Source organism: Pteropus alecto, unplaced genomic scaffold, assembly GCF_000325575.1.
Source record: "Pteropus alecto unplaced genomic scaffold, ASM32557v1 scaffold10, whole genome shotgun sequence".
Taxonomy (NCBI): domain Eukaryota; kingdom Metazoa; phylum Chordata; class Mammalia; order Chiroptera; family Pteropodidae; genus Pteropus; species Pteropus alecto.
This window is the reverse complement of record NW_006431210.1, coordinates 6573524-6599821: the sequence shown is the minus strand read 5'-3', so window position 1 is coordinate 6599821 and position 26298 is coordinate 6573524. Positions and strand designations below refer to the sequence as shown.

Sequence of the window (26298 nt, the reverse complement as noted above, 5' to 3'; positions counted from 1 at the left end):
AAAGATAATGCAACAGGATTTCAGAGATGATATAAAATAGATGTATCTCTACTTACACGACTATGTCATTCACTTCTGTTAACTGCGTGTCACCGTAATTGCACGCAAGCTACAAAAGTAAGGGTTTTGTCTCTTCACTGCTAAATGCTCAGTTCTGAGATCAATGCCTGGAACAGAATAGGTGCTCAAGTACTTGTTGAATAAATTACCACCCACTTTACAGAAACCGTTTTGGTTTTTAAAGAATAGATATGATACCTTTATTTACTGAGCACAAAAGCACATGGAAGACACTATAGAAAACAAATGGATGGGCTTGCTCTCAGGCAGCTGATATTTATTAAATGCCTACTTGCTGCTGCATTCTTTATGTAAGGTTTCTTGTTACTCTTGTCTACAGTTTCATGAAGGAAGCACTGTTCCCATTTTACAGGTGATAAAACTGAAGCTCAGGAAGAAATCTGACCAAAGACCTACAGCCGGTAAATGGCAAAACTGGAATTCGAAAGCGTACCTGTCTGACTCTGGATACCACATGACCCTGGGCATCATGACAACTATGAGGTGACGGCACAAAGAAGCTCTAGTAAGGCAAAGGGAATGTGGAGAAGAAAAAAATGACTGGAAAGTGGGGGTGTGAGGCAGAACCAGGAACAGGTTGTCAGGGAAGACAGTATCTGGAAGCCTCAGAGGAGAGTGAAATTTTGAAAGTGAGAAGGAAGAGCATTCCCAGTGCAGGGCACAGCAAGAGCCAAGGGCCAGCGACAGATCAGCACAGGACACTTGATGCTCAGGGGAAAGCAGACACAGCCGGCTTTCACTGAGCTCCTTGTTCAAGATGAATAAGACTATTAAAATAAACGTGATGCTGGTCTATTAGGAAACACGAGGCATTTCTCACCTACAGAGCTGGCAAGAATCCAAACGTTTCGTAACCTGGCTGGTGAGGACATGGGGAAACAGGTCTCTCCGTCACCGCTGACGGGAGTGCCAAAGGGCATGGCCCTCGTGAAGGGGAAATCTGGCAACGACCATCAAAATGAGAGGTATTTACCCTTGATGCAGCCACCCCACTTCCGGGATCTATCCCACAGATAACACAAAAGGAGGACACATGAGTACGCTTACTTGCGGAGCGCACACTGAAATAGATACTGAACGAGAGGGGACCGGTTGAATCAATTACGGCGCCCCCACACCAAGGAACGCTACACAGCTGCCAAAGTGGAGACAACCTCCGTGTGCTGACCCGCAGATCTCTAGGATGTCTGTACGTGTAAAAGTAAACGATGATATATAAAAATATACAAAACCAGTCACGATATATGCATAATCGATTACATACATAAAATCACGAAGAGGATCTAGATGGTTACTTTTAAGTAAAAAAGAGGTGGGGAATAAAGATATATATTCACGTTTGCTTCAATTTGCCTAAAGCAATGGTTCTTAACCAAGGACAATTTTTGTTCCCCAGGGGACTTTTGTCAATGTCTGGAGACATATCTGATTGTCACGACTGGGTGAGGGGTGCTTCTGGTATCTGGTGCATAGAGGCCAGGGATGCTGATAAGCATCCCACGATGCACAAGACAGCCCCACAACAAAGAATTACTCAGCCCCAAATGTCAACAGTGCTGAGGTTGAGAAACCCTGGCCTAAAGAAACAACAGAAGGATAAACAAGAAACCTAATGTTACCCTGGGTAAGAGACAGTACTAACGGCAGGGGTGGAGGGGCAGGGTAGCAAGATTTCTGGGCACGGCATATCATAATTTTGCCTAAAGACATTGTTTCTAGTATATGCCTGCTGGGCAATTAAGTTTAATTAAGAAAAAAGAAACATAAAGTTGTGACGTACGGGAAACAGGAGGGGCTCTAGATTGAGACTCAGAAGCCTGTGTTTTGGATCCAACTCTGTCCAAAACTCACAATGTGTCCCCGTCCCCAGGCCCAGGCCTCCTCATCTGTGCATGAGGCATCTCTGTAAGAGGAGCTCAAGGCCTCTTTGAAATCTCCAATTGCAAGCTGCTCCACGCCAGGAGGGGGTCAGAATCCAAGGTGATGTAGGTTGAAAGAGGGAGACGTATTTCTACCACACACAATCTCAACTTCAGTTATGTTCAGGTTTTTCTGAATATTTTCTCCAATAACCACTCTGAAAAACTTGAAACATTCTGTTTCCAGACCAAGCTGTTAAAATCAAACCACGAGGCAAATTTAGATAGAAGATATTGAGAGCTCTATATCATTGGAGGGGTATAGGACAGCGGTCCCCAACTTTTTTGGCACCAGGGACCGGTGTTCTGAGAATCTAATGCCTGATGATCTGAGGTGGAGCTGAGGGAGTGATGCTAGCGCTGGGAAGCAGCTGCAAATACAGATGAAGTTTCGCTCTGTACCCCTGGTTTAGAAGACATCATCATCTAACTTATTTTTTTGACTTCCAGGAAAAAGTATGCATCCTATGTTTAATCGCCAAGTAATAAAAAACCGCCGTAATACTGGTTGTAAAACTAACTCCCTCTAGCCATAGCAAAGGCTGCCTCCTCCCTCTAAAAAATAAATTCACATGAGAGGAACTAAATTTAAAAAGGCAGTGTTTGGGGCCCGGGCCATCCAGTGCTCAGGACACTGGCTTACCTCACAATATATCAGGTATGTGCTGGGTACCTCAGATCTTTAGGTGTGAAAAGGAAAATTCAAGAAATAAGTTTTCCAGAGTCATTCCTTCTTTTGGATCCAGCTGTGACCATCCCAATGAAGCCGCCATCATTCCTGAATTATAGCTTGGAAGAAAGGGATGCAGTCTGAAGTGACATCTTACCTGTTTCACATCCAGCTATGTGACTTTGGATAAGTCACTTCTCTTTTCTGAGTCTCAGTTTCCTCATTTATAAAACTTTTTTTTGTAAGATGAGTAAATTAACTCATGGATTGTTTTACAGGGATTAAGTGAAATATTTAAAGAACCTTGAACAGAGAGTCACTTCTCTATCCAAACTCATCTTTGCCTCCCATCTCCCATCTATCCTACAAATTGCCAGTGGGGAAACAAAAATAAAATCGACATAATATCCCAGCCCTACTCAGGATATTTTAGTATTTTTCAATCTTGAATAGTGTATGGGCCTCTTTAAAGTGAAAATAATTCTTTAAAAGCCCTCAGTCATGACTAAGACATGTAATGTCAGTATGAACAAGAACCAAGTATACATCTTTTACTTATATTTCCTCCACATTGAAAAAACCAAAACAAATTTGCAAATTAAATAGAACACAAAACTGTAAATCTAATGAAATTCGTACCAATACCAATAGTCATTATTAGGTAGCAAGACTTTATGAAACAACTTTGCAACTCAAATATAGTACCAACGGCCATCATGTCAGTTCTTTTGGGTTTACTATGCCCACGTCATCTGACATGCCCTGTTTGACAATACAAATTCTCCAATTACTTTAACTGCAAGCCCCTCACTGGACTGTTGACATTACTTGGCCTACACTTGGTCTAATCAGCACTTATATAATCGGTCAGTTTGTCCTTGTCATTAGTCCATGACATCCTTACAACTCAGCACCAAGATGACTACAAACACAAGTGTCTGCCCCAAAGTCACTTAGCAGCCCTTGGACAAATTCAGAATGTTCTGAATTTGCTTATAACAAAATAATATACAAAAGTTTAAATTGTTGAAAATATAAACATCGACCCCAGCCTAAGAAACACTACTATATCTGATCAGATATAAATTCCATGTTCCAGCACCAAAGTCCTCTAAATCTGGCCTCACGCTGTTTCACATTTTAGAAGCAGCTTAAGTTACATACATATATTTTCCACTTGCCCACACAAGATTTTTGTGATTTGGGTTGTAATTATTTTTACTGTAATTCTTTGGTAGAGAATTGACACCTTTACAATACTGATGCTTCCCATTCATGAACATGGTAGTTTTCCAATTATTTAGATCTTTATTTTTCAATGAAGTTTCATAGTGTTGTTCTATAACAGTCATATATATTGTGAGTTTTAGAAATCATATGTGTGAACTACTTATTGCTTGTGTACAGAAATGGAATTGACTTTTGTATTCTGATTTTATATTGAGCACTCTTTGCTGAAGACTATAATTCTAATCGCTTTCAGATTTTCTTTGCAGACAATAATATCAGCTATGAATAACAAGTTTCTTTCTTTCCAATTCTTATAGTCTTATTTTTGTTTTACTACAGAGGTTAGGGCCTCCAGTACTATGAAGAATATAAATTCTTGATTTTAGAAGAGAATGCTTCTAAAGTTTCGTTATCAAGTATGATGTTTGCTAGGGGTTTTTAGTGGCTGGTCCCACATTCTCTATGCATCCATTTTGGTCAAACCGACCTTCTTCCTAATACACCATTAACAGCATATTGGTATTGCTGTTGGCATTACTACTTCGGCTAATATTTTGAATGTCGTCATGCTTTGCACTTTCTGTACATTCTTCTCTCATATCACCCTATCCTGGAGGGACTGCTCCCCTCTTTTCCACTATCCACTCTCAAAGGCCTCTTTAAGATTCCCCTTCCTCCAGGAAGTCTTCTCTGACTTCATGGCTCTTTGAAGCCTTATGACTTCCTCCTCATTTGGGGAAATACCATCAGAGTTTGTCTTAGAGGCAACAGAGTATATAGCAGACATGATTCTCAAACTTGAAGACCAATGGCCAATTCTGTTTAGCACACGCAGTGTTGGTCAATACAGTGTTGTTTTGTTCCCAATTTGAAAAAATTATGGTAGAATACAGACAACATAAAATTTACCTTCTTAACCATTTTTAAGTGTACGGTTCAGTGGTATTCAATACATTCACATCATTGTGAAACCATCACCATCCATTTTTATAATTTCTCATTGTGTAAAACTGAAACTCTACACCCATTAAACAATAACTCCCTTTCCTCCCTCCCCACAGCACCTGGCAACTACCATTCTATTTTCTGTCCCTAACATTTTGACTACTCTAGTTATCTCATATAAATGCAATCGTACAGTATATCTTTTTGTGACACGCTTATTTTACGTAGCGTAATGTCTTTAAGGTTTATCTATGTTGTAGCCATGTCAGAATTTCCATTTTTAAAGCTACATGATATTTCATTGTATTTATACTCCACATTTTGTTTATCCATTCATCCATAAACAGGCGCTTGGGTTGCTTCCATGTTTTAGTTTTTGTGTTTAATGCTGCTATGAACATAAGCATATACAAACATGAGATACAAATTTGAGACCCTGCTTTCAGTTCTTTTGATATATATACCCAGAAGTAGAATTACTGCATCGATACTGTTTTCCATAGTGGCTGTACCATTTTACTTTCCCACCAACAAATACAGTGGTTTGAGAATTTTTTAAGAGAAGATTAATGTGGAAATTTGTATTAAAATTCAGATTCATGGCTTCTCTAAAAAATCAGAAGATCTGCTATCATTGAGCCTTTCCTTCCTCCATGGCAACAATCAGCTGCAGCCAAGTAGCAACGGCCCCTGTAGATGGAAGTTGCGATCTCTGGTTCACCACAAACCCACTGCTCTGTTGTTGCCTGATAACCATTCTGCTCTGCTCATTTATGCTCCCTGCCTGGCCCCTGTATGAAGCTGATTTTCTGATTTCTGGTGTGAAAGACACTGCAAGAGAAAAAGGAACAGGATTCTGGCTTTGTTGCGCGATGGTATGACCACAGGGAAGTCATTAATTCTTTGGGCTTTGGTTTCCTCACCAGAAAAACGAGCTAATTGGCATGTGCCTCAGCTAAGTTATAATCACAGGAAATTCAAATGAGATAGCCTATTTGAAAAAAAGTGCTTTAGAAATGATGGTTATATTATCATCTAGTTACCCTCATCATGAAAGTCAAGTCTTCAACTCAATTTTAAACTCCCTGAGGGTAAGGATCCATCACCCATAGTTCTGGGGTTGCGAGTCCTGGACACAGGGAAACAAAGTGATGTTGTAAAGAGACCATGGGCTGTAGAGTTGGGCCGCATGGGTTCAGATCCCAGGGCTAGCTCCATATCTGGCAAGTGATGTCATCTTTCGGAACCATAGTTTTACGATCCACAATAAAACATGTCACGTAAATAGTACGTATCATGTGAGTTAAGATTTTGCAAATGCTTTTTTTAAAAAGCCACGAATAGATTGCACCCTTCATTGCCAAACTTCAAGCACAGAGTACTGCTGCTTGGTGAGGGTCAGCTGGCATATGAATTTATTTCCAAATTCCAGATTCTCTGGTGGTTTTCCCTATCATCCTACCAACGCCCTCTACATAATTTTCATATCTCCTTCACGCACAAAGTCTGAATCAGCATCTCTTCGGCCACCCTTTTGGATTTGGCCCTCTTCATAAGGTTGGGGGAATCATGAAATAATGTGGACTTTTATGAAAAGAATAATTTTCTAAAATATTGGTTGATTCCATCAATCTAACCAATCTGTAAAAGCCTTCCAAGAGGCATTTACATATATTATTAAACTTTTATTTCTCTAAGTCTAATGTTCTAATTTAACTTTATTTTGAATGGGCAGAATAACTGTATTTTTTGTCATACATAAAGAGAAAATATAAAACTTTACTAGTCGGCTTCTCCCAATCGATCTCCACTGAAATTTATTTGAATAGAAAATAATTCATTTAGCAACAGTTTAACAGTATTAACAGCTGAAGTGTTTCATGATTTTAAGAGTAAAAGCAGTATCGCATTGGTCCCCAACCTGTTTAGAAACAAGTATCTGAGAGGTTTAAGTAAAATTTTGACACACCAAAAAAAAAAGTATGCTTATGTGTCATGCTGATTTTGATAAAGACAAAAAAATTAAAGAAAAACTTCAAATTGAGAGGACTCAGTGGCTTTATATGTGAATGTGTCTAAAAAAATGGAGACGACCTTACCATTCTCCATTCTAGTTGGGAATTTCCTTACCTCATCTAGCTTCAAATATTATAGAAGGTGCACAATAAAAATGGTGGTTAAGTGCTTGGTTTCTTCACATATTGTTTTTTGTCACTTCTCCAAGCGACTTGTTAGAGTGTATTGGGTCAGTATAACCACCTTAGGCAGATAAAGGAGTTTAATGGGTATTAGGTAGCCCCAAATAAGAGATGCGAAGCAGTCACAAACATGACTCCACTATACGTCACCATTCTAATTGTAAAGCGGAAGCAACTGAATCCAGAGGGGCTTAGTGACCTGACCAAGTTCAGAGAGTGCGAGATGATGTTCAGGCAGGGTTTGAGTCCCGATCCATTGGATCTTTCTACCAGACAGACAAGTTCACCTAGAGAACACTTCACAGCAAGGTGCCTAGAGCCAAGAGGATATTTATTAAATCTTCACGTGGGAAGCGGAGCTTCCTGAGGACAATGCACGCTGGGTTTGCTTAGGCCATGTGAGCAAACTTCCTCCCAGTCCAGGGAGGAACCATTACACAGATCCCCCTTTGAGGGAGAATGTCTAATTTGCCACCAGATTATCTTGTTTCCATGACTTGTGTGGCCTGTGGCCAGCTACATGGAGAACCAGCTTGCCCGAAATGGCAACCTACAGTAGCGAGCAAACTGTGGCCTCGGGCCAAATCTAGCTTACTGCCTGTTTTTGTTTGGCCCATAGGCTAAAAGCATTTTTTATATTTTTAAATGTGTGAGGAGGAAAAAAATACTTTGTGCCATGAAAACCATATGAAATTCAAGTTTATGTGTTCACAATAAAGTATCATTGGAACATAGCCACACTCACTCATTTACATATCGTCTATAACTGCTTTTGTGCTACAGTGCCAGAGGTGAGTAGTTGCAACAGATATTGCACTGCCTGCAAAGCCTAACACATGTATTGTCTGGCCCTTTACAGAAAAAGTTTGCTGACCCCTTGAGTAGAGCCTTTGCTCGCTAGCAGGCCCCAGCTTTACTCACACTACATACGTTTAGTTCTCTCAATGTCCTGAGGAGGTGGCATTGTTCTCATTTTAGCAATGACAGAACAGCCTCAGAGAGTTTCAATCACCTGTGCTAACTTCATTCAAACGCTTGAGTGAGTTCCAAAAAAATGGGTCCCAGGCACTGTGCTAGGTGCTGGGGAATTTAGCAGTGAACAAAACAGGATACAGTGTCTGTTTTCAAGGAGTTTATATCCCCAAGGGGAGAAAGGCCAACAGCAAACCTGTAGTTATCCATCCTGGTAAGAGAAAAGAGGCACCTCTCAGCACAGGGTAGCATGGGATTGAAGCCAGTTCCATCGCCAGTGACCCTGCCTTTTTAAACAACAACGACAGAAAACTGTTTATTTTTAATTAATTATAGACTCATAGGAAGTCTATAAATAGTAAAATACTGAAAGGTTTTGTTCCCATCTTCTAGCATCTCCCAATATTGGCATCTTACAGAACTAGAGTATTTTACTAAAACTAGGACTTTGATATGGGCATAACACACTTAGTCTACAGAGCTGACGTAGATTTCACTCATTTTTAAACATATGCTTTTTCTGGTATATATTTATGTATAATTCTATGCAAAGTCTCTGCTTTTTACTTCTACATCACATAACTACAAACCGAACCACTTCTGGCGTGTGCCCACTGCCGCCACGGAGGCAGTGATGTCTCGGAGCTGTTCTCCGGGGCCCCTAAGCATCCCAAGCGTCGCTCCTGAATCGGGTCAGCTGGCCGGGAGGAATGTGCCAAACTGTGTTCACTGGGTCCCCTCCGACTCTCCTCCATTAAACTGCTCTTCTGTGCCTGGCCTTCAACTTTCCCCCTACAAGCAAAGGCCACACGAATTCTGTGTCTAAAGTTTCTCCCAAGTTTTCTTGAGAACAAGACCTAGGACACGTCCCACATTCTTAATATAACCACCCACGTGAGAGAACTCTCAAAATAGAGCCCCAAAATAGACAAACAACTCTCCCTCAAACAACTGGCTGGCTTCTTTCTTTCCAGTAAGGAGAACTGTAACACCATTCATTTATTCCATAAAATATTTACTGAGTTCCTCATCTTCCAGGTACTGGAGTAGTATGGCGATGAACAGACACAGTTCGTGGCTTCTGTGCGCTGTGATCACAGGCCAGTGGTGAAGAGAGACACAGTCATCTAGAATGTCTGCTAAAAGTCCTATATCTATGTTTAAAATGATAACTGTAGAATCAGTTACTTAGATGTTTCAATTAAAAACACAATGTGATGGCAAAGGAAAAAATGTAATAGTAAGGTACGGCGTGGCAGCCATGGGGGCAGAGCCCCCTGTTTCCCTGGGCACTCAGCTGGAAGAAGGTGTCGGGCTGCACACGACCCTCCATCACAGGCCGGTCCTAGACCTCGGAGCTCACTTTCCTGCTTCCTCCTGTTGGCTCAGGCTAGCTTTTTTTGTTTTTCCATTTGTATTTGTTAAGTCTAAGTGCATATTTGCAAGGGAGTTACATATACTCATAAAGCTACTTCAAACCCTTTTTAGAAGTAAATGGGCTATAAATAAAACACCCAGTGAGTATTTACAAATGAGCTTCAGAAAAGATATCGAAGACACCTCAACAACTCTAGAGCATAGTTTTCTGGCCCTAAACCAATGGTGTATTGAGATTTCTGCATGGATTGCCTTCATTTCTCTGTTATTCTTCCTCAGGGTCCCTCTGATACTTCAGTTTTCAAAATGGGGTGTGTGTGCATGTGTGTGAAACATATTGAAGATGTTTCTGGTGTCAAGATAAATCCTGGGAGCAAGAGATGGTAAATATCCTGCTGTGGAGGGACATCTCAACACAATGGTCATCTGCCCAGCCTGAAATGCCAAGTACCCCACGGACAAAGGTACCAAAGTCAACTCTCCCAGTGGGAGAGTTGCATGCTCCAGTGGGAGCGCCGGGAAGGGAATTAACTCCCCTACTGTGTGCTGGTCGCTTACATGTACCCACTATGGGTGAGAGCCTTGTCTCTACGAGTCTGTGACTTTTCCAGAGGGCACAGTATGCCAACGCCAGCTGCAGTTCCCCACTGCGACCAGGTGAATATCAGCTACACAGGAAGAGCTCAAGAGATCACGGTTTGGTCCAAAAAAAAGATTCAAACGGTCTTTCCCCAGTTAGAGCCAATTGGCAAAGTTTTGCTGTACGACATGCAGATGTCATAAATAAAACTACTCGGACTGACCAATGATGAGAAAAGAGGAAAGAAAAATAAAAAGCAACCAGAGTAATAGTAGGCCCTAGATGTCCAGGTGCTGCCCTTGGGTTGGGCCAAAGCTTTGTTTCTCAATCTGTTTCATTACTGTCCCCCGCCCCTAAGGAACCTTTGAAAATGTTTTTTTCCTAATGCCACTGCCCACTCCACTCCTCCCTCCATGAAATTTTTTTTTTTTCTTTTAGCAAACATTTGTTTAGTGCCTGTTATGTACAAGGAGCTATTTTAAGTCCTGGGGACATAGTAATGAACAATACAGTTTCTACTCTCATATAGCTCACATTCTACTGGTAGTATCATATCAAAACAAAACAAAACAAAACAAATAAAACAAAACAAAACACATATGTCGGATTGTCAGATGGTGATAAACGTTGCGGAGAAAAAATAAGGCAGACACAAAGAGGCCAGAGTGGCTGCAGTGGCTGACCCAGGAGGCGGGCAGAACTTAGGGTCTTATAGATAGAGCAGACTTCGGCTTTTCCTCCAGATGAGATGGGGAGTGGCATATGTGACACATCCTAGCAGGATCCCTCAGTTCTGTTGAGAACAGACTAGGGGTGGGTTGGGGGAGGGGGAATAGAAGCAGGGAGATCAGTTAAGAGGTAATTGTAGAAATAAGACAAGAGAGGATGTTAGTTTGGCTGAGGTGGTGAGAATTGATGACATTCTGGGTAGACTTTTTTTGAAAATTTTTCTAATATAACAAAATCACCATTATCACAGCTAAACAAAATGAACAATATTTAACATCAATACTTAGTCAATATTCAAATATTCCTGATTGTGTATATACATATATATATATATGTATATACACACACACACACACACATTATATAAAATATATATATATATAAAATATATATATTTTACCATTTGATTGAATCAGCATCCAAATACGGTCCATATGTTATAACTGATTGACATTTCTCTCTTCAGTTGCTCTTAACCTACAGGCTTCTTCTCTGTTACTATTTTTCTTTAAAATTTGTTTTTTGGAGAAACTGGGTCATTTGTCTTATAGACACAGTCTGGATTTTGCTGACCGCATTCTCATGGGTTCTTTGAACATTTCTCTGCCCTGTTTTTCCTGAAAATTGCCCCTTAGTATTACCTGTGAGACATACAAGAAGGTGTGTCAGCACAGACAAACCTGAGATTCAGGGGAGAGGGCCAGGCTGGTGATAGAAACTGAGAGTCACAGATGTAGAGAGTTTAAAGCCATGATCTGGAGATCACAGTGGGCTGAGGGTAAAACAGAGGAGAGAAACGGCTGGAGGCCCAGGCCCTGGCATGCCCACATCGGAACTGGGAGATGAGGAGGCACCAGGAAAGGAGTTAAGGAGCACATCCAGCAAGGTAAGAGAGAACAAACATAGGACAGTAACCCCAAAGTCAGGAAAAGAAGGGATTTAGAGAAGGAGAGAGTGGTAAACAGCATTGATGTAGTCCACAGGTTTGGTGAGATGAGGACTGAGAGTTTACCCCTGACTTTGGCAAAGCGAACATCACTGGTGACCTTGACCAGAGCTGACTGGAGTGGGTTCCAGAGTGAACTGGATGAGAGGAATTTGTCAGGGAATAATAACAAGTCTTTCAAGAGGTTTTGCTGCAAAGGGGAGCAGAGAAAAGAAATGACAACTACAGGTATATATGACCTTGTGGGGAAATTTGTTGTTGCTTTCAAGAGGGGATCCACCATAGCGTACTCTCCTCATGTAATTCAAGTACCACAGACAAATCGTACCTTTATGTACTTTATACATAAAAAGAGTAAGATTTTTTTGCCCCCTCCAACCAGTTTCCACTCCCTTGCTAGCAATATCACCTCCACTGAGAATCCATGTGCTAGAGTAAACAAAATATTGCAAGAGAAGACACTCTAGCCACCTGATTCTTTCTATTTTCACCAATGTGAAATGAGTTCTTTTGCTGGCCAAGCAAAACATTTTCAGGTATATCCACTGGAAGTGTTCCAAAAAAACCAGCTTATAGCTTATACTTCCGCACACAATTCTGCCATGCTGGGGCTACAAGATATTTCCAGGTTCTGACAGCCATAATGAGAGCATCAAACCTCAGCGTTTTCCCCAGAGCTAGGGGTTCCAGTGTCATTCACTCCAGAAACAGGTAAGTGCAGTGAAGGAAAACCTACCATTTGGAGTCAGGAAGACTTGGTTTGAACTGCTCTCTGCCACTTCCTGGTTCCGACCGTAGGTCATCATAACTTCTTTTAGCCTCAGTTACCTTATCTGTAAAACTGGACAAGGGTAGTTCTAAACATAGGAGGCACACGTTTTTACCTGTTTTATTTCTCCTTGGAGACCTACTCTTTAGGTAATGTCATTTGAGTAGGGTTGACCTCAGCTGCTGGTACCACAAGTGGACAGATAATGCACATGTGGCCAGTGTACTCCATCTCCCTGACCTTACTGACTGGACCAGGAATGGCCAATGACCCAAGCCAGGACAAGGAGGGACTTCCTCCAGCACCTGGTTACCACTTTTTTTTTTTTCCTGGAATCAGTAAACTGGAAGGATGATACAGAACCGTGGGTGGCATCTTTATTACCCTGCAGAGAAAGCCTTCTTGAGAATAAAGCCTTCAAAGAAGAAAGCATGGCCAAGAGAGGAAGAGAGACTGAGTTCTATTATTTGAGCTCCTTGTTCCGGCCATGTCATTTGAGCTTCTGGTTCCAGCCATGCCTGAAGCTAGACCCACACTTCCATTTCTCAGATACATGAACCAATAAGTGATCCTTTCTTTGTTATTTTCCAGGCAGTTTAGGCCAAGTTTCCATCATCTATAACTGGAAAGGCCATCACTAATATACTATTTCATTGTGGGGCTTTAAAAATAACATTTATTAAGGTTCTAGAAAGTGTCTTTCCCTGAACAAACACTCATTAAATGTTCAGTAAAAATCGTTAGTCTGTTATGGACCAAATGCTTTGCTGGGCATTGACTATATAAAGGTAAATAAATGAGAAGGTATCACGTAAAATGAGCAGTTTCTGTATTAGGATGAGACTAGGAAGAGAGAAGTCAATTTGGGAAAGAAAAGAGGGGACTGGGCTGTCCTGAGAAGGAGTTTGCCAGGCCTGCAAGGGAGGGAAGGGAATTCTAAACAGAGGCAACAGAAAGTATAAAAGCGTGAAATAAACTGAAAGAGACGATCAGGACAGAGCTGAGAATACAACCTCGAATGTCTACAGGGAGCAAGCAGGTAACATAAACGAAGGAAACACATCAGGTATAAAGCAGTGAATGGCAATGACTCTTGGCCTCGGTTATGAGAAGATGAGAGAGTCCAGCACTGCATCAAACAGGTGAGTGCAAGGCCATTCACAGCACAGAGTCCTAGTTGTCCATACTACTCATCTCACCTTCTCCCTTTTGTAAGAACTGGATTTTAGCTATTCACATGGCCATACAGATGGAGACCATGCTTTCCAAGCCTTATTTGGAGCCAGATTTGGTCACACCAATATGTTCTGCCTAATAGGATGTGAGAAGAAATGATACATGAAATTTCTAGGCTGGGCTTTGAAGGGGTGCCACCTCCACTACCTTCCTAATGTAGGCTGGAGCAGACATGATGGTGGGAAACAAAGCATCTTGGACCCCAAGATGGAACCCATTGTAGAGGACAGAGAAAACAAGGCAGAAGCAGCTGGATCTCTGTCACTATGGAACCATTCATATCTGCCCTGGGCAACTAGTGCTTTGACTGCCAAATGAGAAAAATAAGTTTACCTTGTTTAAAGTCACTTATCGTCTGTCACAAGAGTCAAACATGCATCTTAACCAAAACTTTTATATGCATATGGCAGCTTTTTCTTGACCCCCAAAAGATTATTGCCACGAGAAATTATGGGTTCAATGTTGTGCATTTGTTCAATTTTCCAAGAGAACATGGAAATCTAGATTTTCTTATATCTGACTTTTACATATTGGTAACTAATTCTGATTTTCAACACAATATAGGCCAATAAAACTCGTCTGGGGGCCAGTCTCATTTCTGTTCCCTAGGCTTCTCTGAAACAAAGACTTTTCACTAACATAATTTGGGGTAATAACGGTGACAGATATTCAGAATCCTGCAAGTATGGACAACATAAGACAGTCCCACAAACTCTCATCACCCTCAAATATGGTGCCCGTAGCAGCTCCATTCCCCTGGAGAACTGACTGCCTAAGCCCATAAGTCGGCAGCAGTGACAACTACGGGGTCTTATGTGCCTGCTATTCCATTGCACAGGTCTCCCTGGATACCAATGGTCTTTACAGGGTGAACATTTGTCCCTTTCTTTCTTCCTTTCGCCCTTCTTTATAAGATTAAACAATTTCTTATGAGACAGAGATGGACAACAGTATATGAATGTGGCAACTATTTATGCGAAAAATCAAAGGTGAAAAAGACATCCCTCAGTTTCATATGGAAGGTCTGGTAGCCTCACCAAACGAGTTCATCCAGACAAACTGCTCCCTGGAGAAAAAGTGGGAGGCAGCATAAGACACAGAAGATGCAACATCTGATGATCATTTCATGGGACCCATCGACGAGACTGGTTATAAGAAAACAGCCTAAGTGGCTTCAGGACTGTGCAGGGACCCAGCTTATTCTCACTTCTAAAAAGCAGGATCCTGAGTGAAGCAACTTCAGCTGAGCCCATCTTTCTCCCCAGGAATTCAGAAAGGCCTATGCAAAAGTCCATGGTCAGCCACAGGCAATACTCTCATTTCTATCAAGGTGTTGCTCATACTGGTTCAAAACACATGCTACCCTCACAAGAAGATATAAAGATAAGAGAAATACCATGGTATTACTGTTGCACGAGTAGCACAATGAACAGAATAAAACAATCATGTTATAGAAAAGACGTTCCTATTTATCAAGCCATCTGCCCTCTAGGGAGTTAGTTCTTAGTTCAGCGTGGAGCCTTTGTTACGTGGGGCCCTCACTGGGTTAAGATATCCAAGTTTGGAGGTAGAAGCAGGATAGAGTTTCTCTGCATAATAGAGAGAAGGATTTGGAGGTAAAGAGGATGAGTAATCCAAGAGGGAAGGTGACAAAACAAAACAAGAGGGGGAGGAGAATGTGAGAGAAGTGTGAGAGGTCTGTTTGCATTCGCCAAGAGCCTCTGCCTCCATCTAAAACTAATCCAGCATTCCCGCAAATGGGCTTCTTACTGGACATGGGCAATACCAAAAGGTAGAGGAGGTGGGTAAGAGGGCTGAGAAGACCAAGAGAACACTGGCTCTTTGCAAATTAATGGAAGTATATGGGAGGCCTTTACGCCCTTCATACAGAAGTACTCAGATTCTGAGCAATTTCACCAATATTCTCAAGGGACAGGGAGGCTTCGTGAGTACCACCACCTCCCCGCAAAACAAGAGTTAGGAGTTCTTACTGTGCCAGTCACTGTGCTAAACAATTTACATGAATTCGTTTTTAATTTTTCAATAATCTCAAGATGGAGGTACTATTAGATATATTTTACAGGTGGTTTTAAAAGGTTAAATATTTTGTTTACAATCAGAGAGTTAATAGTAGCAAGGCCAAGACTGAAAGCCAGATCTGTTTGACTTCAAATTCTGTCAAATTTGACTTCAAATTTCTGTTCAGAAATATGCCCATATTTAGCTTTCAGAAAAGAGGTTCAGGTCAGATTCATGAATCATGAGACAAGCCAATATCCTGTGCCTCCTGATATGCCTCACTAAGAAAGACAGCACTTCCGTCGAATTCCTGACAACATGACCTGAATCTACTCACAAGGGAACACCAGCCAAACCCGATTCGAAAGACAGTCCACAAAACGACTCCTCTGGATTCTTCAAAATTGTCAAGGTCTTCAAAGACAAAGACAGATTAAGAAACAGTTCTAGGTTAAAGGTCACTAAAGAGACGACTAAATGCAATGTGTGACTCTGAACTATATCTTAAAAAGGGTAAAAGTGATTATAAAGGACATTATTGGGACCACTGGTAAAATCTGAGTGCGAATTGTATTAGTATCAAAGATAAATCTGCTGGACTTCATGATTTTACCATGGTTAGATAGAAGAATATTCTTGTCCTTGGGAGACATATGCTAAGATATCTGGGGTATTTGGGGTCATGATGTTTGTAACCTACTCTTGAATGGTTCCACAAAAATATTAAGCAGACACACAGGAAGAGAGGAGGATGAAACAGGATATTTATATTTAAAAAATCACACTGAATGGACGAGGAAATTCATTATACCATTCTTATAATTTTCCTTAGCAACTTGAACTTTTTTAACATTGAAAAATTAAAAGGATTCTGCCTTAAATTTCTGGTCATGTGACAGGCTGGGTATCCTCCCAAATGAAACAAGTACGGATAAAATATACAACATTTTAAAACATGTAGCTAGCTGGCATGAGAAGAAAGAATTCTAAGAGGCCAAAAATGAAATAAAATGGGAATCCTGGGAAGTAGTTGAATGCCAAAGCTAGTTCTTTCACTGAAAGTTTCTTGAACCTCTTGGAACTTAGAGCTTCCATCTTTTTTAAAAAAGCTTTTTTGAGATCTAAATTCATATACCATATGAATTAGAGGTGATTTTTAGTATATTCACAGAGCTGTGCAACCATGACCACTATCTAATTTCAGAATATTTCATCATCTTCAAAGGAACCCCGTGTGCCCATTAGCAGTCACTCCCTATTCCTCTCTCCCCCAGCCCCTGGCAAGCATTAATCTACTTTCTGTTTCGACAGAGTTAACCTAATCGAGATACTTCATATAAATGGAAATCTATAACATGTGGCCTTTTGTGCTTGGCTTCTTTCACTTAGCATAATGCATAATGTTTTCCACTGTTATCCATGCTGCAGTATGTATCAGCATTTTGTTCCTTTTTATTGCCAAATAACAATTTATTGTATGGGTATACCATCTTCTGTTTATCCATTCATTCATGGACATTTGCGATGTTTCTACCTTTTGGCTATTGTGAATGCTGCTATAAACATTCATATACTGTGTGTGTGTGTGTGTGTGTGTGTGTGTGTGTGTGTGTGTGTGTGTGTGTAAACATGTTTCATTAAATTCTTTTGGGTGTATACCCTGAATGGAATTGTTGGGTGTATACTCTGAGAATTGCTGGGTCATATGCTAAGTTTTTCCTTTTGAGGAATTGACAAACTGTTTTGCAAATTGGCTGCACCATTTTATAATCCTAACAGTAATACTTGAAGGTTCCAATTTTTCCACATTCTCACCGACTTGTTACAGTCTACCTTTTTAATTATAGTCATCCTATTAGGTGTGAAGTGGTATCTCACTGTGCTTTTGATTTAAATTTCCCTAAAGACAATGATATAGAGCATCTTTTCACATCCTTATTGGTCCTTCACATATTTTCTTTGAGAAATTGCTTTTCAAATCCTTTGCCAAGGTTCTATTTCGGTGCTGGCTGGTGAAAGATAATTAAAGCCAAAAGTCCAAACAAAGTGAAAAGTCTAACAGGAACTATCTTAGCTCCCTCAGTAAAGCCTGGGTCTTAAAAGGCTATCCCTTTAATGTTAGGGTTGATAAGAAATCAACTCACTGTCCCGAGGGAATAGCAAGATAACAGCTATCAAAATCTTGGCAATGAATACAGAGGGGAAAATATCCCTTTCAATTTAGAGCCACATTCAGTCTCTCATTTGGGTTGGGTCTAAGTCTATGGAAGTTGTGAAGAACACAGCAGAACTGAAAAAGTTAAAGAATTTCTAGAAATGTAAGAGAATTGAAATTGAAAAGTGGACGTATGGATTAAACAGCTAATGAAAGAATTATTAAAACAAAAAATATAGTAATTAATAAATAAACAAATAAATAAAATGCTGCCCAGAAACAGAGGGTTGGAAATTATCAATTTAAAAGACATGAACAACAGAGTCTAAGGATCTAAGACCTATTTAATTAGATTTTCAGGAGATGAAATAAAATGAGAAGGACAGTATTTCTAACATTTCAAGAGATAATGTCTGAGAATTTTCCAATATTTTTGAAAGACAATTGAATCCAAGAATCTTAACTAAACCCAAAGATAAATAAAAGTAAGTCTCGGGCATATCATAATGTGATTGCTGTATACAAAGACGAAGACAATTTTGAAAGCAAGCAGCTAAATATAAAAAAGAATGGCAAATTGCAATCTGACTGCCAACTTCCACAGCAACCATGGAAACCAATAAGACAAAAGAATGGCATCTTCAATGAATGGAGACAAAAATAACTGTCAACTTAGAATTCTATACCCTGTGTAATTATCTTTCAAGAATGAGGAAGAAAAAGATCTTCAGAAAAACAAAAACAGATAGTGGGTCTGAGATATAAGAAGTAACAATGAGCAAAGATAACAGGCAACTATGTGGGTTGTAGATAAAACTAAATTGTTGACTGTGAACAGCAATTAAAATGCCTAGCTTGTAGGTGGAACAGAGAATAGAACTAAAGAACTAGAAAATATAAATTGAGAGGGAAGTCATCTAAGTTAGAGTTCTGAAATCTTTATTTTTGCTTTGGAGCAGGGTAAAAATATTGATTAATTTTAACCTGTATCACAGACTAAGTCTGCATGTTGAGATAGCCAGGGAATCCACTAAAAGAATAGACACAACAAAACTTCCAAACAAATAGGAGAAAGAAAAAAGATGAGAAATGCAAAAAAGGAAAACTTTCTATACTACTTGGCAGTAATATCAAAAACTTTTTAAAAACATATGCCAAATCACACATACACACACACACCCTGTAAAAACTAATAAATGAGATTGGCAAAGTTGTAGGATACAAGGTCAAAGATACAGAACTCAACTGGATTTATATGACCTAGCAATGAACAATCTAAGAATGAAATTAAGAAAATATTCTATTTGCAACAGCATCAAAAATGAGAAAATATTTAGGAATAAAATTAACAAAAGAAGTGTAAGCTGAAAATTATGAAATGCTGTTGAAAGAAATTAGAGAAGAACTAAATAAATGGAAATGAACTGGAAAACTTAATTTTGTCAAGAAGGCAGTACTCCCCAAATTGACCTACAGGTTCAACACAATCCATATTGAAATCCCACCTGCCTTTTGCAAAAATTGACAAACTGATACTAATATTCATATGGAAATGCAAGGGACTCAGAATAGCCAAAACAATTTTGAAAAAAAAAAACAAAACAAAACACAAATTTGGTGGATTCACACTTATTTCAAAACTTTCTATAAAACTACAGTAATCAATACAGTATGGTACCAGCATAAGGACAGACATAGAAAGAGAACTGAATCCAAAAATAAATCCATACATTTCTGGTTATTTAATTTTCAACAAGACTGACAAGATAATTCAATGGGGGAACAGTCTTTTCTACAAATGATGCTGGGAAAATTAGATATCCATATGGAAAAGAATCAATTTATACCCCTATTTCACACTATATACAAAAATTAACTCAAAATAAATCCTAGTCCTAAATGTAAGACATAAAACTATACAACTTTTAGGAGAAAATATAGGAATAAATCATTGTGACCTTGGGTTAGGTATGATATCAAACATACAAAAAGAAAAATACATAGACTGGACTTTATCAAATTAAGAACCTTTGCGCTTCAAAGGACACCATCACATAAAGTGAAAAGATAACTCACAGAAGAAAAATATGACAAATCATATATCTGATTAAGAACTTGTATCTGGAATATATAAAGAACTCTTACAACACAACAATAAAAGAAATTAATGCAATTTTTAAATGGCAAAGGATTTGAACAGACATTTCTCCTAAGATATACAAATGATCAATAAGCACATGAAGAGTTGCTGAATATCATTAGACAGTATAGAAATACAAACGAAAGCCACAGGGAGATACCACTTCACACCTTGAAGGATGGCGAGGATCAAAAAAGACAGAAAATAACAAGTTTTAGTGAGGATGTGGAAAAATTGGAACCTTCATATTGCTGATGAGATTGTAAAGTAGTGCAGCCAGTTTGGAAAGAATCTAGCAGTGCCTCGAAATAGTAAACAAAGAGTTACGATTATGACCCAGCCATTCCATTCCTATGTAAATGCCCAAGAGAACTGAAAACATATGTCCACACAAAAATGTGTACATAAAGGTTCATAGCAGCATTATTTATAATAATCAAAATGTGGATATAATCTAAATGTCCACAACTGATGAATAAATAAAATGTTATATATATAATACAATGGACTATTATTTGTCAATAAAAGGGATGAAGTACTTATAGATACAATAGCATGGATGACCCCTTGAAAACATATGCTAAGTGAAAGAAGTTGGCCAGGAAGGGCCACATATGGTAGAATTCTATTTATGTGAATGTCCAGAATAAACAAATTCATAGAGACAAAAAGTATATTAGTGATTACCAAAGACTGAGGAAAGGGAAGAATGGGGAAGGAGTGCTAAGAGACACAGTGTTTCTTTTTGAGGTGACAAAAATGTTCTTAGTGGCAATATTTGTATAGCTCTGTGAATATCCTAAAAATTCCTGAATTGTACTTCTAAATGATCAATTTTATGATATGAATGATAATTCAACAAAGCTGCTTTTTAAATACATATGCCAAAACTCACAAAACTCTATATTTAAAAGGGTGAATTTTACTGGATACTTCAATAAACTTGACTTTAAAGAATATTCATATGCCTTTCATTCAATACAAATTCTCATCCTTAGAAAACATTAAAAAAGCATTTAGAAAGATTTAGTTTAAAAGATGTCTGTTACAACATAAAGAAACAAAGTGAACAGTATGAGCCTGGATATTCATGGAATATTATGTGGCAAATAAGAAATTAGTCATTGATGAGGAAAGGTAATTTATCAAGTCTCAGCAGGGAACTGAGCATATTCAGATTGGGCAATCTGAGTGGAGTTTAATAAAGGTGTTACATATAAAGCAGGGTACTAGAAAACCACAAGTGACAGGGTAGCACCTGGCAATAGTAAGCAGTGTACAGATGTCAAAGCCAGAGAAAACAGCTGTGTGGAGTGGGCTGCCAGGAAGCCCACCTTCTAAGGAGGGACACAGCCAGCTGCTGAAACCCAGTGGGGAATGAATACCCAGACCCTGCTCTCCCCTAGCCCTACAGACTCCTGTGGGTGCCACCTTTGGATGAATCCAGTGGGACATCAGAGAGAAGCTCTGAGACAGTGCGTGCATTTCTGCCTTCAGGGTGCAGAGCAGGATGATGAAGGGTGGAGGTGGATCTGAGGGACAAATGGAAGCTGTCCAGTGCAAATGGCCATACCAGTAAACAAAAAGAGTAAACAAAAAGTACTTTACAAGTGATGCATTAAAAAAAATTACAGATAAATAACATATAACCTCCAGAGAAATTCTGGAATGGTTTACTCCAAGGAGTAAAACAGTGGTTGACCCAGTTCCTTAACAGTGATGGCATGAGGCAAGTCTTATTGTTGGGGACTGTGTCATGTACTTCATGACACTTAGTATCCCTGGCTCCCAGAGCACTAAATACCAAGAGAAATTCCACTCTAATTTTATTTATTTATTTATTTACTGAAATGTTTTATCATGGTGACTTGGTGAATAAAATCAAGTAAGTTTCATGTGTAATAACCAATTAAAAAAAAAAAATCCTACCCACTGCTAGACATGTACCACATCTGCTAAGGACCACTGTAGGGGCTAGAATTACAGGGTTTTTTTCACCTGCATTTTTCTAATTTTTCTACCAAGACTACATATTGTTTTTGTGAAATAGAAACTCTGTTGCCCTTTTTAAAAAAGAACTCAACAAGATAGAATAATTTAGTTTCCAGCTCTCAGTAAACTCTGTTTGTCCTTCCCCAACTAAGTTTGCCCATGGCAGTAAATAAATGAGAGGTGACCTAACATTATTGCATGGATGCTATAATTCATTTTGCAGTTAACAATAACAGTTAACTGGAAGGGTGCAATGAATTCAAATCACTTTTATTCTTCAAGTACTCGTGATGGTTATGAAATCACAGTATCCTACCAGTGGAGTACTAGATTGCTTCTAGTTTATAAAACTCTAAAAGAAAGGAAACGACTACAATTTGGTTTCAAAATAACATTACACTGGCACAGCTTAGAGTGTTTCGGTACCTTAGCTACTACCACTCAGCCCTTTGAGAAAGCCAAGGCAAGCAATTTTGACAATAAATTTGGAGAGACATTGTGTTTTGTTCTTTATTATTTCATTTCCCCTAGGTTCAAGCAGAAAGTCAGGTTCTTAATATTTCTTTGCCTCAATTTTTTTTTTCCAAGGCAGAAAAGTAACATTCTATCTTCATCTCAGGGCTGAGAGCAATAGTTTGAAACCTGCCCCTCTCTCCCCACCTCCTGCCACTAAAGAATCAATGGTACCATATTCCATTACAACCAAGAAACTATCCATTGTAAGCTGCATCCTGAGCCGGTTTTAATAAACATGAACAAAAAAGCATTTTAGAATCAATAAAATACAGTATAGCATTTAAGGTGATCCTGAACATTTTTAAGAGCTTTTCTAATTTAAAACAGTTGCTTTAGTTTAATAGGCTCACACTACTGATGACAATTTAAACTAGTACAACTTTGGGGAAAGATAATTTTAGAATATTTAACAAACCAAATTTGTGTACCCTTTGACACAACAATTCTACTTTAAGGAACTTTCCCTCATAAAAAGCAATAGACAAATGTGGAAAGACGGGGAACAAGGAAGATTGCTACAGCACTGGTAAAACCTAGAAACATGCTAGTTTTAAAATAGAAAACTGAGGAAATCAAAACCGTACTTCCTTATGACAGAAAACTAACAATGTGAGATATCCCAGACCCTGAAAAGTGCTCATAGTAAGAGGACATAGCAAGTTACAAATCCATGAAAAATTTATAAGAAAATACATGCATGGAAAAAAAGAAGTATTAAAGGAGTTCCTGGAAAAACAAAAACAAAAAAAAAAAAACCAAAAAAAACCCAGAAGATGCAAAGTCAAAAATAAAAAAAATTTAAAAATCTCCTTCAAGATAGGTAAGTTTCTTCTTGATTGAGAGAACACACCAGGTCCCCAGTATAATGGAAGAAAATGGACACATATGAAGGCACGTCACTGTGATATTACAAAAGAAAGATGGTTCTACAGGCTTCCAGAAGGAAAGAAAAAAAGGATCAAGAAATGGAATAAATATAGCATTTGATATCTTGCTTCCTGGGAACGGTCATCAGTTTTGGCTCAAATAAACTCTTATAAATATTTTTTTAAAGGATTGGAATAAATATTTTCTTAAAAGAATCAGAATAACCAAAAGACAATAGAGAAATACTTTAAAAATCCTGAAGAAAAAACAATTTCCAATCTAACATTCTGTACCCAAACTATTAATTATGTATTAATGGTCAAATCAAGACATTTTGAAAGATGCAAATCTCAATTGATACATGCATCCTTTCTTAGAAAACTATTAGAGGCTATGCGTTCCCCCAGAGGAAGGCAAGACAGAGAAGAGACTGGCCATGGGAAGGAGAGGGATGAAGAGAATCTCTAGGGTGATGGTGCAGGAGACTCTAGGCCATCAGCTGTGTCAAAGTGAGCAGGCTGGGTGGGAGCAGGTCTGAGGCTCCCATAGACGGTTGGTCCAGAGTATGACCTTGATAGAATGTCTGACGTCTCTCAGTTTTCTTGAGAGGAGATTTAGACAACTAAGGTAAAATTAGTGACTAAACATCTAGAGAACTAAAAAAATGGAAAAAGACAATGACTAACTCCAGGAAATTGGGCAGGAAAGGAAAAGTGCTCACAGACTACTCAGTGCCCTAAAGTTGACACTCGCTGTTGATCTAACCCAAAATATAGTGGGAGCCTGGAAGGGTATGTGTATGGTGGGGGTGCTAAAGATGTGGTCCAGACAGCTAAAGCCTCATCCTTCAGTGGGAAGCTAATGGATAACACCTACAATTGGAAAAAAATATATCAAGAAACAGCATTATAAACATATTATGAAGAATGCTAAGGGATTTGAATGTAGGTACCTCTAGGTATGAAGATGGTGAGGGAAACATATTTGTGCCTACAAGACTATTTGACTTTATAAACATGAGCATACATAGTTTGGTCAAAAATAAAAACTCAACTATAGTAGTAATAAGGGTAATTTTTCTTACGTTTTTCTTTTTCAAAAACAATTATATCTAAAAGGATACACGCCAGTGTACCAACAGTGATTATTTCTAATGATGAGATTGTGAGCCATTTATATTTTTTACTTCACTGTCCTATTTTCTGAAAAAGTGTGGAACATAGAACATATTGACCATAAATCAGAAAACAAGAGGCATTTTGCTTTATGCCTGGTCAAAATCCACCCCAGGGTAGAAGCCCCATCTCTGTCATTTTAGCTTCTGTTTGCTCAGATGGGGCAGGGGAGACTGCCAACTCCTTCATTCACATAGCAAATATTTGCTGAATTCCCATAAGCCAGGCCCTGCAAGGTGATTCCAATCTTAGCTTTTTATTGAGGCTTCTTAAGTCAATACCAGCTGAGGGAACCAGCTGGGGGATGGGCTAAGCCAACATTTCTCAAACTTTATCTGCACTGAAACTACCTGGGATTGATTCAGTCTGGGGTGGGGTCTGAGACTCAGGAGGATCAAGTATGCTATTTGATGTACACATGTTTTGCTGAAGGTTTCCCAGAGTTTTCAGTCACGTGTGCACCATCTTGGCTTCCATTCTCTACTCCCAAATAGGCTGGATTTCCATTCCACAAATATTTAAAGGAAAAGTATGTGAGATATGGTGGAAGGGGCGCTGGTTAGACAGCTGGAAGGAATGCCCATTAGCAGTTAAGAAAAGCTCTGCTCGCTCCCACAGTCAAGCCTGGGTTGGAATCACAGCTCCACCACCTCCAGGTGTGACTTACTTCCCCTCTCTATGCCTCAGTTTCTTCACATGTAAAACGGGACAATAACTGAAACCGCCTTCACAGGGTAGGGTTGTTGTGTGGATTACATGAGGGCACAAAAGCATCTAAGGAGCTTGACAAGTCGCTGGCACATGGTGAAGGCTAACAGTGGCCACCACCAGGGCTCCAGTCCTTTCTCAGACATGAAGGACTGGCTGGGACTGCTCAGGAAATCACTTGACCTCTCAGCTTCCAAGTCCTTCTATGAAGAGAGTGCCCACGCCTAGCCTCCTCTCCAGGAACATTCTGAGCCTAAACCAGGATGTGCCACAGAACTGTTTGGACCTCAGAGGTTGAGGCTCTCAGATTTTATTCAGTAAATGTTATCTGATTCACCTCAATTTTACTACTAGGCAGATAATTTGGAAAAGGAATAAATCCTCTCCTCTCCCCTGAACTTTGGAAAGCTTTGCTTTAGAGAGGAGGCCACCCACGAGGAGATCAGGTAAGGGTGGCGCCAGGTTTTCTAGACACTCATTAACACGAACTCCATGCCCACCAAGCATCCTGTTCCCAGGATATGCCACGACCACCGACAGGGAACAGCAAGTTGGGTTTCTCCCCCAACAGATTCTGAGGGTCACGATCCTCTTATCCAAGAGAGCCCAAGGCAACTAACTGGACCTCGTTCAGAGAGGTGGTCTGAGTTTTGCACTTCGGGAAGAAGACGAGACGGAGCAAAAAGGGTTGCTTGGAAGCCGGTCAGCGGATCCGAGCTGGCTCCCAGCTGGCTCCCAGCCCAGGAGCACACGCTCGGGTCCGTCTGCGCCCCCGCCTCCCGCCCCCTCCCGCCAGGCACTCACGATCTCCGCCACGATGAGGAGCCCGGGCACCGTGCGGAGGAACTCCCGGTCGTAGGCGAAGCTGCTGCTGCTGGTGGAGAAGTTCTCGGCGAAGGAGCTGGCGGTGGTGGTGACGGTATGCGGGCGCGCGCGCTGCGGCTCCTCCATGGTCGCGCCTCGGCTGGGCTGGCCCCTCCTCGGGGACCCCCGGCACGTCTGGGGGTGGACAAGCGGCCCTGAGTCCTAGGGGTCGGCTAGGGAGGGCACCCTGGCGAGGGGGAGGGGAGCGCG

At 39.9% G+C, this 26298-nt stretch overlaps 1 protein-coding gene across 1 annotated transcript in view; it reads right to left on the bottom strand.

Annotated features, from left to right (window-relative positions):
• Window positions 1–26298, bottom strand: part of CMTM8 (CKLF like MARVEL transmembrane domain containing 8) — a 77636-nt gene extending 51338 nt beyond the window's left edge. The window contains exon 1 of the mRNA XM_006905718.3: window positions 26029–26298. Within this exon, the coding sequence (XP_006905780.1) occupies window positions 26029–26175 (147 nt within the window). The 5' untranslated portion in view covers window positions 26176–26298. The remainder of the gene's footprint in view (window positions 1–26028) is intronic.